Source organism: Cherax quadricarinatus, chromosome 19, assembly GCF_038502225.1.
Source record: "Cherax quadricarinatus isolate ZL_2023a chromosome 19, ASM3850222v1, whole genome shotgun sequence".
Taxonomy (NCBI): Eukaryota; Metazoa; Arthropoda; class Malacostraca; order Decapoda; family Parastacidae; genus Cherax; species Cherax quadricarinatus.
In genome coordinates, this window is record NC_091310.1 from 40589487 (window position 1) to 40604502 (window position 15016).

The 15016-nt window shown below is 37.4% G+C and overlaps 2 protein-coding genes across 9 annotated transcripts in view; one reads left to right on the forward strand and one right to left on the reverse strand.

Moving 5' to 3' along the window:
• LOC138852938 (synaptotagmin-10-like) overlaps positions 1 to 12863 on the forward strand; it is a 247339-nt gene extending 234476 nt beyond the window's left edge. For both annotated transcript variants that reach the window (XM_070086707.1, XM_070086708.1), the window contains one exon: positions 1793 to 12863. In XM_070086707.1, coding sequence (XP_069942808.1) covers positions 1793 to 1796 — 4 coding nt within the window. In that variant the 3' untranslated portion in view covers positions 1797 to 12863. The remainder of the gene's footprint in view (positions 1 to 1792) is intronic.
• A 1177-nt stretch (positions 12864 to 14040) lies between these two features.
• maf-S (MAF bZIP transcription factor K) overlaps positions 14041 to 15016 on the reverse strand; it is a 54183-nt gene continuing 53207 nt past the window's right edge. For all 7 annotated transcript variants that reach the window (XM_070086712.1, XM_070086709.1, XM_070086710.1 and 4 more), the window contains one exon: positions 14041 to 14719. In XM_070086712.1, coding sequence (XP_069942813.1) covers positions 14521 to 14719 — 199 coding nt within the window. In that variant the 3' untranslated portion in view covers positions 14041 to 14520. The remainder of the gene's footprint in view (positions 14720 to 15016) is intronic.

Consider the following 15016-nt stretch of genomic DNA (forward strand, 5'->3'; position numbering starts at 1 on the left):
GAGAAGTAAATGCGAGGGTCTTGGCAAGAGGCGTGGAGTTAAAAGATAAAGAATCACACACAAAGTGGGAGTTGTCACAGCTGCTCTTTGCCGATGACACTGTGCTCTTGGGAGATTCTGAAGAGAAGTTGCAGAGATTGGTGGATGAATTTGGTAGGGTGTGCAAAAGAAGAAAATTAAAGGTGAATACAGGAAAGAGTAAGGTTATGAGGATAACAAAAAGATTAGGTGATGAAAGATTGAATATCAGATTGGAGGGAGAGAGTATGGAGGAGGTGAACGTATTCAGATATTTGGGAGTGGACGTGTCAGCGGATGGGTCTATGAAAGATGAGGTGAATCATAGAATTGATGAGGGAAAAAGAGTGAGTGGTGCACTTAGGAGTCTGTGGAGACAAAGAACTTTGTCCTTGGAGGCAAAGAGGGGAATGTATGAGAGTATAGTTTTACCAACGCTCTTATATGGGTGTGAAGCGTGGGTGATGAATGTTGCAGCGAGGAGAAGGCTGGAGGCAGTGGAGATGTCATGTCTGAGGGCAATGTGTGGTGTGAATATAATGCAGAGAATTCGTAGTTTGGAAGTTAGGAGGAGGTGCGGGATTACCAAAACTGTTGTCCAGAGGGCTGAGGAAGGGTTGTTGAGGTGGTTCGGACATGTAGAGAGAATGGAGCGAAACAGAATGACTTCAAGAGTGTATCAGTCTGTAGTGGAAGGAAGGCGGGGTAGGGGTCGGCCTAGGAAGGGTTGGAGGGAGGGGGTAAAGGAGGTTTTGTGTGCGAGGGGCTTGGACTTCCAGCAGGCATGCGTGAGCGTGTTTGATAGGAGTGAATGGAGACAAATGGTTTTTAATACTTGACGTGCTGTTGGAGTGTGAGCAAAGTAACATTTATGAAGGGATTCAGGGAAACCGGCAGGCCGGACTTGAGTCCTGGAGATGGGAAGTACAGTGCCTGCACTCTGAAGGAGGGGTGTTAATGTTGCAGTTTAAAAACTGTAGTGTAAAGCACCCTTCTGGCAAGACAGTGATGGAGTGAATGATGGTGAAAGTTTTTCTTTTTCGGGCCACCCTGCCTTGGTGGGAATCGGCCGGTGTGATAATAAAAAAAAAAAAAAAAAAAAAAAATAAAAATGAAACCTAATTACTCAGCATGAAGGCAGCTAGTCTGTAACCTGTATACATTCTTTTTACTTTTCTGTATACGGGTATTTAGTTAGTTACAGTAATTATTTGTTTATTTACTTATTCCATGACAGTAGTTACTATTTACTTAGTTATTTATCATATATTCATACTTAAGATATTCTTTACTTACAATAGATTTGACGGAATGTAACCCCATCATAAGTCAAGAAGTATCTATACTGATAGGGATCATACACTTTTTGAGGAACTGGAGGTAATCAGGTTTAATCCAAGGAAGGAGCAGGTTACTCCTTTTCCTTGAATCAAAGAATCCATCATCAGTATCAAGGCAATCCTTTCAACCTCCTTTTGAATAGTCTCACATTTGTAGAAATGAAAGCATGATAGCAAATCTTTAGTGATAATTTACTATACAGTACTTTAACATTTATATTAATAGTAGATGCAGTATTTAATGACAAAAACACTTCAGTTATAAACACCCCCCACTGCCTGGTCACAGACCGGGCCGTGGGGGTGTTGATTCCCAAAACCCTCTCCAGGTATCTCCGTTTATACCTTTATACTGCATCAGTTTAAAAAGCGAACATTACTCATTACATAACAGTAAATCAATATTATGTACCTTTTGTCTTTCAATCCTGTAGGTGAAGTTGTGTGGAGAACATTTGAGTTGGTCCAACATCTGGAAGATGTGATGATGTCGCCTGAGCTAAAAGCTTTTTTTTTTTATGGTGATGTCGCCCATTACAGGTCTTCATAAGATCCATCAGGCGCTCCTTACTGCTTAAACTATGAAGATGGACATGGCCCAGAATTTAGTTCTTCAGGCTGCCATAGTTTTCAGCATACATGTACATGTATTTGATCTCTAATTTAATGTCAAGTGCTATTACAGTAATTACTTTTATTTTTTACCACAATTTGTATGACCCATTAGAAATGTTAAAAACCATTTTATCAGGTTACTTGTATAAATTCAATGGTCACATTTGCAAAGCACTTGGAAAAGGCTAGTGTAAGTTTGACAGCTATATGACTTGGGATGCTGCATATCTTGACAGAGTTGCAGCTCTCTGTCCTGCCTTACAATTTTTAGTCTTTCCATGTACAGTACTTAGTTGCCTCTTCCCTATCACAAGTATATCTAATCTGATTGTATATAATCTAGCCTTACCTTAGTCTGCTCTGTACTTCAAAATAGAATTTGATATTCTAAAGTTTCCCCTACATTCCCTGCCATTGGTTGTTGCTATAATATTGTTTGGTTCATCCACCTAGCTTTTTCATGTCATAGATGGCCATTAGTAACCACAAGATCTGATTGCTTTACAGTAGATTTTTTTTTCCCCCTGAGAAATAATTACATACCGTAATAAACATCCTTAATGCTCAACTTGCAAATTACCTCTACATCTTCAGACACTGCCATCATGTCTTGAGCAACCTGCGGTAATATTGTCTTCAGGTTTCATTTTTAATTAACAATTTCAGCCTATATGACTAACTGTTGTGCTTCAGGCCTTCTGAGTTTCCTGTAATCTTGATCAGTTTGCCTGACTTCTTTCCCATGTTTGAACAAGTCCTTCATTAACCACATTTACTGTAAGCTGATACTTACACCTCATTAATATTTTCATAAGCCATCTTTGACACATTCTCTATCTTTATGATCAAGTTTTAAAGTGAAAGTTACAAGGTTAGTCACCAGAATTATTTTTAAATATTTATCATTTACTGTTATGCCTATTGTTGCAAGCTTATATGTATATGGCGCAAATATTATTACTGTATGACCCTTATGGGTTTAGCACTTTCCATGAATGTAATTCAAATACTGTTTTATTATTATATTCACTGAAAATGCTAAACCCTTAAGGGTCATACAGAATTACATGCTGCAGATATGCAGGCTATTACTGTAGTTGCTTATTATTGTGTGTGTGCCATGGAAAAATTTCTACTGTCCAAGAAATAGCAAGGTGCCATGTAAGAGAAAAACTGATTACTAATAGAGTATATAAAACATGTTCTCTTTCATAAATATAAATTGTCAAGAAAAGATCAGATATTACTTGCAACAGATATTGCCAAACATTAGCAGAACTCCCATCAGAAACAATATGTAGCTGATGCTACCAACATGCTTTTTCTCTATGTGGTCTTTCAGTGGTGGTCATGTTTTATTCGTCAAGAAACAAGACTTGTTTAGTGACATGGGTGTTAGTCACATGATGGCCCATTAACTGGAGCTTTTGATTATATGAACAAGGCCTTATGTTGGCTTTCTGGTCCACCACATAAAAAAATTTAAATCACATCATGTGTGATGTGGATTCTTATATGATCTTCCTCCTCATATAAATTACTACCTGGCCTTGAGTTGTTACTCTACATGTCATTTCAACAGTTGTGTATAAATAATTTTATAGCTTTAAACAGTGATAAAAATACTGTATTCTGCAGTTACTAATATTAATTTCTTCTATAAATGTGAATCTATATCCATTGCACTGTGATTATATTGTATTAGTTTTACAAGGCCCAAATTTGAAAGGGTTACAGGAATCTATTTTTATAATACTGTATATTTATGCTATTTTCTTTCTGTATCATTAAGATATAGTAGCAGTGTGCTACAAGGCTCTCAGGATGCACCATTATACATTGCACTGAGGAGTAACAGCCCGTCTGGACTTCTCGTCTGCCCCTCTACAATTTACCAAAGGGTAAAATTGATAAACTGTTGGTTCCAGACAAGTTTTTGTCTATTTAAACAATTTTAATGTTCTTTCTTTACAACTATGATGCCTTAAAAATTGCTTCATTAATAAGTCAGTGAAAACAGTGACGAACATTAAAATTGTGGCATACTAAATGTCTGAAATTCAAATAAGCAGTACAAGATCGTACTTGGGGAAAAGTACTTGATATTGATTTAATAGTCTCCAAGTGTAGGTTAATTTCTAGTACTGTATATATGTAGTGGAACATTAGCCTGTTGTTCACTGTGTGCTACACATTACTTATAGTAAATACTACTCAACTTATTGCCAGTTGCATTCCAGAAGATCCATGTGCAACTTAAATTCATGCTGCATTAAGTATATAAAAAACGGGGGGAAATATTTGTGTCAAAAGTCTCGTAAGTCAAATTTCTCAATCCCCCCCCCCCCACCCCAAGAAATATTTAGCTTAAATAATTCAGTAATACAGTGGACCCCGACTTACGATATTAATCCGTTCCTGAGAGCCCATCCTAAGACGAAATGATCATAGGTTGAATTAATTTTCCCCATAAGAAATAATGGAAATCAAATTAATCCATTCAAGGCACCCAAAAGTATGAAAAAAAAAATTTTTACCACATGAAATATACATGTACATTTTCCTACACACAAAAAGGATACATGCACAGTAGTAGAGTAATACATGCACAATATATATTGTGCATGTACTACTCTACTAAATGAAGAATAAATGACACCTTTATTGAAGATGTAGTGATGAGACAGTGTATCCTGGGAGTGCCTTTTCCTCCTGAATAATGTAGGTCCTGTTTGGCATTTTCTTCCAGAACAGGCTTTATCACACTGTGTATGCCACTACGATTCTTAAATCTCTCAAACCAACCTTTGCTGACCTTAAATTCACCAATATGAGCACTAGTTCCAGGCATCTTTTCCTGTTCACCTGGGTGTTAGTCGACTGGTGTGGGTCACATCCTGGGAGACAAGATTAAGGACCCCAATGGAAATACTGTAAGCTAGACAGTCCTCGATGACACACTGAGTTTCTTGGGTTATCCTGGGTGGCTAACCCTGGGGCTAATTGTTTCTCAGTATTCTCGATAAGCCACACCAACAGTCTCTCCACATCTTCGAGTAGTGCAGCTGACTGTGGTACAGCAGCAGCAGCAGCTGACATTGGTGCAGCAGCAGCTGATTATGGTACAGCAGCAGCAGCTGACTGTGATACAACAGCAGCAGCTGACCATGGTACAGCAGCAGCAGCAGCAGCTGACCATGGTACAGATACAGCAGCAGCTGACCATGGTACAGCAGCAGCTGACCATGGTACAGCAGCAGCTACCATGGTACAGCAGCAGCTGACCATGGTATAGCAGCAGCAGCAGCAGCTGACAGTGGTACAGCAGCAGCTGACCATGGTACAGCAGCAGCTGACCGCAGTACAGCAGCAGCTGACCATGGTACGATAGTATTTCTCACCCTTTTTACCACAGGGTTGGCACTAGAAGCTTTCTTTGGGCCCATGGTGGCTTATTTAGCAGTTACAAGCACTAAAAACATTGGAATAATACAAAATTTATCAAATGTAAGCATGAAACCGTCCGCCCTGGCTTGTTAACAATGTCACACTAGCTCGGCTTAGGCGCTCTGGCCAGACGGACCAGATGGACACGTTCAGGACGAATGCTGCAAGTCGAGTTTTTCAACGTATGCCGGGGTCAAATTTTTACGCTGAAAAGCATTGTAGGTCGGTTTTAACGTAGGTTGGGGGTCCACTGTATACAGTATAATACAACTTACCTATTCTGCCAACTTTCTCTTGTAGAGGGGTGTTTATCTTGAAGAGGAAATGTTTACCTCAGCGTTCAATGCAAAGGTTGATGGCTGTGGTTCTTGGGTGCATGTTGATGGAGAAGTGTCAGTAGTTAATGTTTAACTTGGAGTAGCAAAGTATTTCGTAAAGAATCTCTGGTGTGTTACCTACATTATAGAATTGACACTACAAGTGTCAGTTGTTCCATACACTGTTTCAGTCCAAGACTTTTATACAGGTTAGGATCAGCTTCAAGGAACAGGCCTGTAATCATATCAGAAAGCATATTCTCATTTATCAGTTGTAATATGAGCTGCTGCTCCTCATTCTTTTGCTACTTCTTTCTATCTTCCTGGGGATTGACTGTCTTCAGCAATTCTTGTGCAGTTGTACCTCTCTTAATCCACTGTCATCTTCATCTTACTCCTTAGAATGGGATTATATTAATGGGGAAGCACTAAACCTATATGTGCCATACAGCACCTAGGAAATGGAAGGAGAATACATTTGATCCAAGGAAAAGGTAGCTCCACTTTACTCATGTAAAGTGGAGCTACTCATCCCTGGTCTCTTGTTAAACTGACAAATAAAAGGTAAAGGTGACTTATCATTTCCTTTCAAGGAACAGGGATTCAGAGTGCTGAATCATCATTGGTTTGCACCTCAGTTTTCTTCAGCCATTCATCAATACTCAAATGCTAAGTGCATAGAGTGCCTATTTGAGTCTTGTCCAACACTTGTACTATCTTGTGTATCATCAAAAACTTGTGCCCAGTTTTCTTTGAACTACTAGCATCACCAGCAATCCTCTTGAGTGTTATGGTTAAAATACAAGGATGAGAAGTGAGTGATGGTAATACCCGAAAAATAGTAAGAAACACATTTTTAATGTGCCACGTGTTAGTCATGGAATTCTGTTCAGGAGGTAGCATGGATATTCACTTGGTAGAATGATGCTAGGAAAGTAAGGTGCCTTCTGAACTTTTGTGTAATGCTCTAGGCCCAAGCTAGAGAAAGGTGCATAGTACCATATTTGACATGTTATGCTTTCTCTTCTTGTGGTGAGAAATTTGCATAATAAGGGTCGTGCTAAATGATACTATTAATATTGAGTTACTTGGCTTGGATATCTTTTAAATATCTTGCTTTTTAGTAGACAATAAAAGTATGTACAGTATTTACTGTCACACTAACAGTGAAGTATCAATTGTGTATCTACTGACAAATGTGATCAAATCTTTTGAGCCATGCACTGTATTAAGAAATACTGTTCATTTTCATAACACAAACCATATAACTTCGGTACTAAATAATTATCTACAAAATATACTTTCATCCTTATATTCTTTAATTATGACAGAGGAACATTGTCAATACAAAATATATCTTGAATTTGTATGATAATAGTGTAGTCTTCAGTTTGTATAATAAGTGTTGAATTTGTATAATAGTGTAGCCTTGAATTTGTATGATAATAGTGTAGCCTTGCTATAATTCCCACAGAATAGAGAAATATAAACCAGTTACCTCTCTTATAAGGCTCCTCTAAATACAGTGCATTTGTTGTAACTTTTTTTTTTTTTTTTTTTTTCAACAAGTCGGCCGTCTCCCACCGAGGCAGGGTGACCCAAAAAAGAAAGAAAATCCCCAAAAAGAAAATACTTTCATCATCATTCAACACTTTCACCACACTTGCACATTATCACTGTTTTTGCAGAGGTGCTCAGAATACAACAGTCTAGAAGCATACACATATAAAGATACACAACATATCCCTCAAAACTGCCAATATCCCAAACCCCTCCTTTAAAGTGCAGGCATTGTACTTCCCATTTCCAGGACTCAAGTCCGACTATATGAAAATAACCGGTTTCCCTGAATCCCTTCACTAAATATTACCCTGCTCACACTCCAACAGATCGTCAGGTCCCAAGTACCATTCGTCTCCATTCACTCCTATCTAACACGCTCACGCACGCTTGCTGGAAGTCCAAGCCCCTTACCCACAAAACCTCCTTTACCCCCTCTCTCCAACCCTTTCGAGGACAACCCCTACCCCGCCTTCCTTCCCCTATAGATTTATATGCTTTCCATGTCATTCTACTTTGATCCATTCTCTCTAAATGACCAAACCACCTCAACAACCCCTCTTCTGCCCTCTGACTAATACTTTTATTAACTCCACACCTTCTCCTAATTTCCACACTCCGAATTTTCTGCATAATATTTACACCACACATTGCCCTTAATATGATTGGAAAAACTGCATCCAAAATTATATAGCTCACAGAAGGACCTTCATGGTACATGCTGTTCAGTTGTGGATGCTCTTTCTCAATTGCATTTACAAAAAATTACACTATATAGAGCAGCCTTATAAAAGAGCTTAATATATACCATGAGCATTTTCACATTAGAATTTCTCAATTTAGACACTAGAAAAGACATAGCTATGGTTGAGCTCAAGCAGTCTTGCCTCACAATTTTTTCTTTCTTTTTTTAAACACAGTAGCCATCTCCCACCAAGGTTGTGTGACCCATGGGCAGATATTTGAATTATTCTTAAAGTAAAGGATTTTTTAAAAAATGAATAGGGCACCTACTGTTGTTTCATTTTGTGTCAAATAAAAAATGCAAACATGCATTCCTCAGTAACAGCAAAAATATAGCAACAAAGTTCTTCATGTGAGCTGCCATTTAGTGTGCTACAGCAAGCCTATATACTACAGTGTTTTTCCAACCTTCCATCTACTAGAACATATTGTAGCAAGGCTACACACTGCTGTCTGTCTGTCTGTCTCTGTCTCTCTCTGTCTCTCTCTCTCTCTCTCTCTCTTTTTTCACACACACATGCATACACACACACACACACACACACACACACACACACACACACACACACACACACACACACACACACACACACACACTCTGTGCTGAGAGGAATCAACAAGGTGGTGAAAGACAGGGTGTTTCAGAGATGGGACACAGCAACAAGGGGTCACAGTTGGAAGTTGAAGACTCAGATGAATCACAGGGCTGTTAGGAAGTATTTCTTCAGTCACAGAGTTGTCTGGAAGTGGAATAGTCTGGGAAGTGATGTAGTGGAGGCAGGATCCATACATAGCTTTAAGAAGAGGTATGATAAAGCTCATGGAGCGGGAAGAGTGACCTAGTAGCGGCCAGCAAAGAGGCGGGGCCAGGAGCTGTGACTCGACCTCTGCAACCACAACTAGGTGAGTATACACACAGACACACACACACACATACACTCTCACTAACACAGTGTCTTTCTCTGCCTTCATACAGTATAAGTGTGTGTCTACTTCTAACCACATGATACATTAATTAGATCAGTTTGTACTTTGACTAAACTCTGTTATGTCCTGTATGTTCATTTTTGTTAAAACCATATAATCTACATTTACATTTATCTTATCAAACCAGGTAATGTAAATTTTGTTTCAATAAATAGCAAAAAAAAAATCTGTTCACTACCAGCAGCTATAGGTGTGTAATACCAATATAATTAAGATGAGTGATAGATACTTTCTTGGGATAACCTACAAATATTACTTAACTTTTTATCTTCCTTCTCAGTATTTGAGAATTTTCAGTATGGAAGAGGACACTTGTGTACAGTAGACAAGTGCCCTTTTCCAGTTTGTTAGTATCACCATACCATTTATAACCAGGATCATCAGGTGCAGACCCAGAGAACAAAGTACTACAATATTATGAATGATAACCTAGAACACATGAAAAGATTCAATGTCTGTTGTTATACGTGCAACATTTAATACCTCTTGTGGTTACTGTTGTACAATGTTAAATATCCAGTTAAGTTTAGATCATATACTTGTATCTACCTGTTGCATGATCATGGTAATTCCATAACTACTCCATACAATGTACATCAGGTTAAGTTACATATCTGCCTGTTACATGATCAAGGTAACTCCACAATTACTACAGTGTACGTCAGATTAAGTTACAGCATTACAAACTGTTATGTATATATATATGGTACATGAACAGCTATTTCTTAAGTATGTAGTTAGTGTCTTGGTTCGTTCAGCCACTTGTGGTTGTTCCATAATTGCAAAGGTCCAAGTATTGGCATAATATTTAACCCTTTGAGGGTCGGTCCCATAGTACTACAGCTTTGAAGCCTGGGTCGGTCCTGTAGTTCTAATGGCATGAGCTAAGGTTGCTCAGATAAACTGTGAGCAGTAAATATGGGCCTAGATATGAGAGAATGGGGTCAATGTGTTAAGTGTGCACCATATAAAAATTTTTTACAGCAAGCAGTGCTTAATGGGGAAAAAAAAAAAACTATTTTGGGTTTGAAACCGATTTTGCAGTGTATTTTTGCATGGTTTTTATTGTTGTATTCTTGGTCTCATATAGTAGAATGGAAGACATATTACAGAAACAGAGATGATTTTGATTGGTTTCGGGACTGAAACTAGCTTCCAATGAAGTTCAAAGTAGTGGAAACGTTCAATTTTTGCCACTATTCCAGAGTACTACATGAATTACGTCACTCGTCCAATATACGTCCAGCTGGTAAGTCTAATAAGCGTCCACAAATGCGTTGACATTATTTATACAAGTTTTACAATAATGCAGTAGTCTGCATAAAAGTAAATTTTGTGTGAATAAAAATAAAAAATGGAGAGCAAGCGTAATATAGGAAACTAATGAACAGAGAAAATATTGTTTTAGTGCCAGGAATGTCTACATTGTTTATTCTGGACCCTTTAAAATTACCAACTTTTGAATTTTGTGTAAAATTGGCCAAATTACTGATTTCTGATCACTTTATTGGATAGTTGAATTAGGTAAATGGGCGGTTTCTTTGACTCAATCGATAGGATAGAAGGAATACTAGCAAAATAGCTATGAATTTGGTTGACTAGAACAATGGAATTGATAAAAAAATAAGGCTCAAAGTGGGCAAAACTGCTGATGCTTAAATATCGCCAAGACTGCTAACTTTGTGAGAGTGTAATTCTCTAAGTTTTCCATCAAATTTCGTACTTTTGGTTTCATTACCTTTGGAAAAAGATTCTTTATCATTTCATAAGATTTTTTTTTTTTAATACTCTGTTCCAGATCAGGGGTTCTGATTCTCAAAGGGTTAACATGACACTCTAAAGTACTAAGGTGTTCTTAGAGTTACATAATTCTTACAGCTAAAAAACATGCCATTTGTGATTTAAAAATATAGTGTAGGATAAATAAACATTGAATTGAGACAAAATTAAATGTATTAGAAGAGTAGTTTTATGAGAGTTATATATCTGGTATTTTTGTGAAATAGGGTGCTTGTAAGTCAATGTATACTTCCATTTGTATACAATAAGCATTTACATTAGTATTTATAAGCATACGGTATATAGTTTAATTAGTACAGTACTCTTAACTACAGTCAAGGACTGAAAGTTCAGATCTGTCAGGCAGCAGGTGTTCAGTACTTTTGAACGGCCCTGCCTAACTCTGAAAATCTAAGAAAAATTTTAAGGTATAATTTCCAAGACAAAATATTATAGAACGAATGAAAGAATACCATGTAGTAATGTTCAAGTTCCAAAATGAACCTCTTGGTTATACAAATTATCAGATTCCAAATTTCTGTGCTTGACTGTATTAGCAACACAAAAATAAAGATTTTTCTGCTGGCAGAGGTCATACAGTGTTGTATAAATTGGTAGGAGTATATGTGAATGTGTACATTAGCCACTTTGTTTACTCTACATAAGAAAAGTAAATACTCTAGTCTGTAGTTTTATCCAATGTTTGTATGTAAGCAATGTCATGCTTCAAAAGAGAAGTGTCTGCCTTCCATTTTTTAACACCCAGTGTTGAGCAATGACATCGACTGAATAGCAACAGTATTGGCAGTATTGGTGTTTTAATAAGTGTATAATGTGTGTATTATACGGCAGTACAAGCATGCTAACTGTAACATGAACTTAAAAATAAAGTACTATGATGTTATGATTCTGTGTCGTCATATCAGTCTTGAGTAACGTGCTAATTGTTCATTGGTTGTTGTGTCATCAGTGGTACCATTCACAAGCACAGCTACATAGTTACTGGACCTTTATTGCAAGGTAGAGGACACAGCATTTAGCAGTTCTATAAACATCACCAGTGTTAAATGTTGTAATAAGTCTGTGCAGAACGTTGTGCCCCTTGTCATTGTAAAACTTAACCGCCTCTTGTACAAAGCACTCAATGGTGTTTGTGCTTGCCTTGTTCTTTGTTCCTTCACAGTCTCAGTACAGATCAACTAATTTTATGCCTGCCTCTGTCAGCTAATGAAGGTTCATGTTTGAAAATAAAGTTATTACATTTTTCCGAGTATTTTCTGTGACAAACTTTAAAACTTTCTAGATCGAGTAGTAATAGCAGCTGTGATACATGAGAACAATCCATATTTGTCTTTGGACAATTAACATGATAAAGATGTTGAGGTCCTATATTGGCTGACTAATGCAAGTTAATCTTCCATTTCATAAACATTGTTCTATTTTTGTACCTTTTCACTTCCTGTACTTATTTAATGATAAGGAAACAGAATAATTCAGAATGTGTTTAGCAAATGAAAATTAATGTAGTAAGCTATATTGTGTAATTATCCTATACATGTAATGTACAATAAGCTTAGATGACACTATTGAAGGGTTTAAGCTTATACCACCAGGTATTACTGCCATCAAAGATTATTATTCAAAACATGCATTAAACCTTCATAGGTCATATGACTTTGTTGGTAGGGGTGTGCCAGGGTCGGAGTTAATGGACGTTGGGGCTAGTACGGGTGCAAAACCGAAGCCATTGTTGATGCAGTGGATTAATTCCCCTTAAAAATATAAGAGCGAGTTTGAATTAAGGCAGGATTTTCAGCAAGGAGGTTGTTTAATGATTACATCAGAGTGCTGTAGATGCCAAAAGTGAAATGTTTGTGTTTTCTGATAGGACAGCCTGTTGAGATATGGCAAATTGACAGTGCTACCCAGCAGTCTTCACAGAAAGGTGTGGGGTATTACTCCATGTGGTATCTGTGAGTTGTGTGTGTGTCCAATATGTAATCATGTGAGTGTAGTTTCCCAACCCCAACAGCAGTGAGAAGATGATGGCAAGAAACCCAATTGTGACCATACCCCCGGCCGGGATTGAACCCGCGGTCATCGAGTCTCAAAACTCCAGCCCGTCGCGTTAGCCACGAGTGGCTAACGCGACGGGCTGGAGTTTTGAGACTCAATGACCGCGGGTTCAATCCCGGCCGGGGGTATGGTTTGTTTGCAATCGTGTCATTACGATTTCTTAAGTCAACCCAATTGTGGTTTGATAGAAAGCAATTTGCTGCATTCTAACTAGGACCAACATTACTGCCAGCAGTTTTAGAGAAATTGAGAGAAAACTGGAAAATAGACCGAGACAGGAAAACTCCTGCGGGAGAAATTGGTCGTTTGTGAATAGCTGGCTGAACTGCCAAGTCGTCATATTCATGTAAAGAATCTAAGCCTGGCTGCACATTCTTTAATCTTACAACAACACCTCTTCAGTAAAGATATAACAACAGTTTGCACACCTGTGACCAATTCTGAGAGCTGTTCTTTTCTGCATTATCTTTTTCATAATGTTAGCCAACAAACTTTTTATCCAGTTTGGAAACCAAATTGGTTTAGATGTGCTGATCAAGATTATGAACATGTTAGTCTATCACATAAGGTTTCTTTGAAATCTTAAAATCAACATATTAGCTATTTAAGGTTAAAAACTCACATATATTACCTAACAATCATAGGTATTATATTATGCATAGATATTGTGTGGTGCATGCTATGACAAAAACTAATCTTCCTTAATATAAATTCATTTTGTATTTGCATAAAAATAAAAAATTAGCACAAAGTCATACAAACATCACAGTTTTCTGGCATTTGTGCACATGTTCAGTACTGCACTGGTGTCCAGCAGTAGTTGACCATCAAACTAATTGCCAGGCTTTCTTGATATCTCTTCTCCGTGATGGCTACATCTTGGTGAAATCGTTCACTGTGGGGTTCTATTTAAAAGAAACTGTACATGTCAGACAGTGCCATATAGCCCTAGTGGGTTTAGCGCACAGCTATGATTGTAATAATATACGTATGTGGAGGAGCAAAACAAAGTTCAGATTTGAATTCAGCATCCCAAAATTAGAAACACGTGTTTTTAAATGTGAACTGAAACCTCTGTTGGCCAGTGATGCTTATAAGCATCACTAGTAGAACTTATCAATGACAAAATATTAGGAAAGGTTAAGTCAAATAAAATATCTTGCCAAGTTTTAATAAACAATATATGACTATAGCAACTTCTATGCCTTATCAGGAGAAACAAAAAACACAACTAACTCTTACCTAATTAGTAAAGCTTGACTCAATACATGTAAAAAAATAACACTGACTCAAAATGATACACTGTACTTCATTCACTATACGGTTTTAACAATCACTTAAAGTACTGTGAATTAAACAGCCTCAAGTAACATTTTACTTTAGACAACATCTTTCTTAGGCAGCAAGTTGCAAATAAGAGCACCAGTTCCTTGAGTAAATGAATAAAGTACACCAGAGAACAGACTACCAAATTGGAATGTACAAACAAATTTGATAAGTGCACGTGATACCTCTCAATCATCATTTGACCAATTATACTAAATACCCTGAGAGGCCATATGAACAAGGACCACTATCAGAGAAGAGTGCACACACACACACACACATACGTATATACATTACTAGCAAAGTAAAGATCAAAGAGCCTCCAGATCTGGTGGAAGAGGAATATTCTTCTGGTTGGCAAACTTTTTCAGGGCTTCATAATTTTGGTATAATCTATCAATTTCTGCTCTCATATTTAAATTATCACTCACAAATTTGTCGATATCAACTTGTTCAGTTGTTCGTTCTGACTCAAGCTCATCCTTTTGTTCTATTCTCTTTATACGGCAACTGTGAGAGAAACAAAAGGATTTGGTAAATAATTACCTCTAAAAATGTTATGTTCACAAGAAAGTGCTTATCCTTTAAAAAAAAATAGCATAAACAGTTAAGCTCTAAAATTTTATTGAGTACTAATTATAGCATATCTTGGCACTACAATCAAGCAGGACATCTTATCAGCTAGTATGTACTCGACAAACACATTTTCACTGCCACATTGCATATAGTTAGGCAGTCTTTGGCTAGTTGGTAAAAATAAAGGGGAAATACATATGTTATTAGACAAACTAATTAAACTTCATTTGT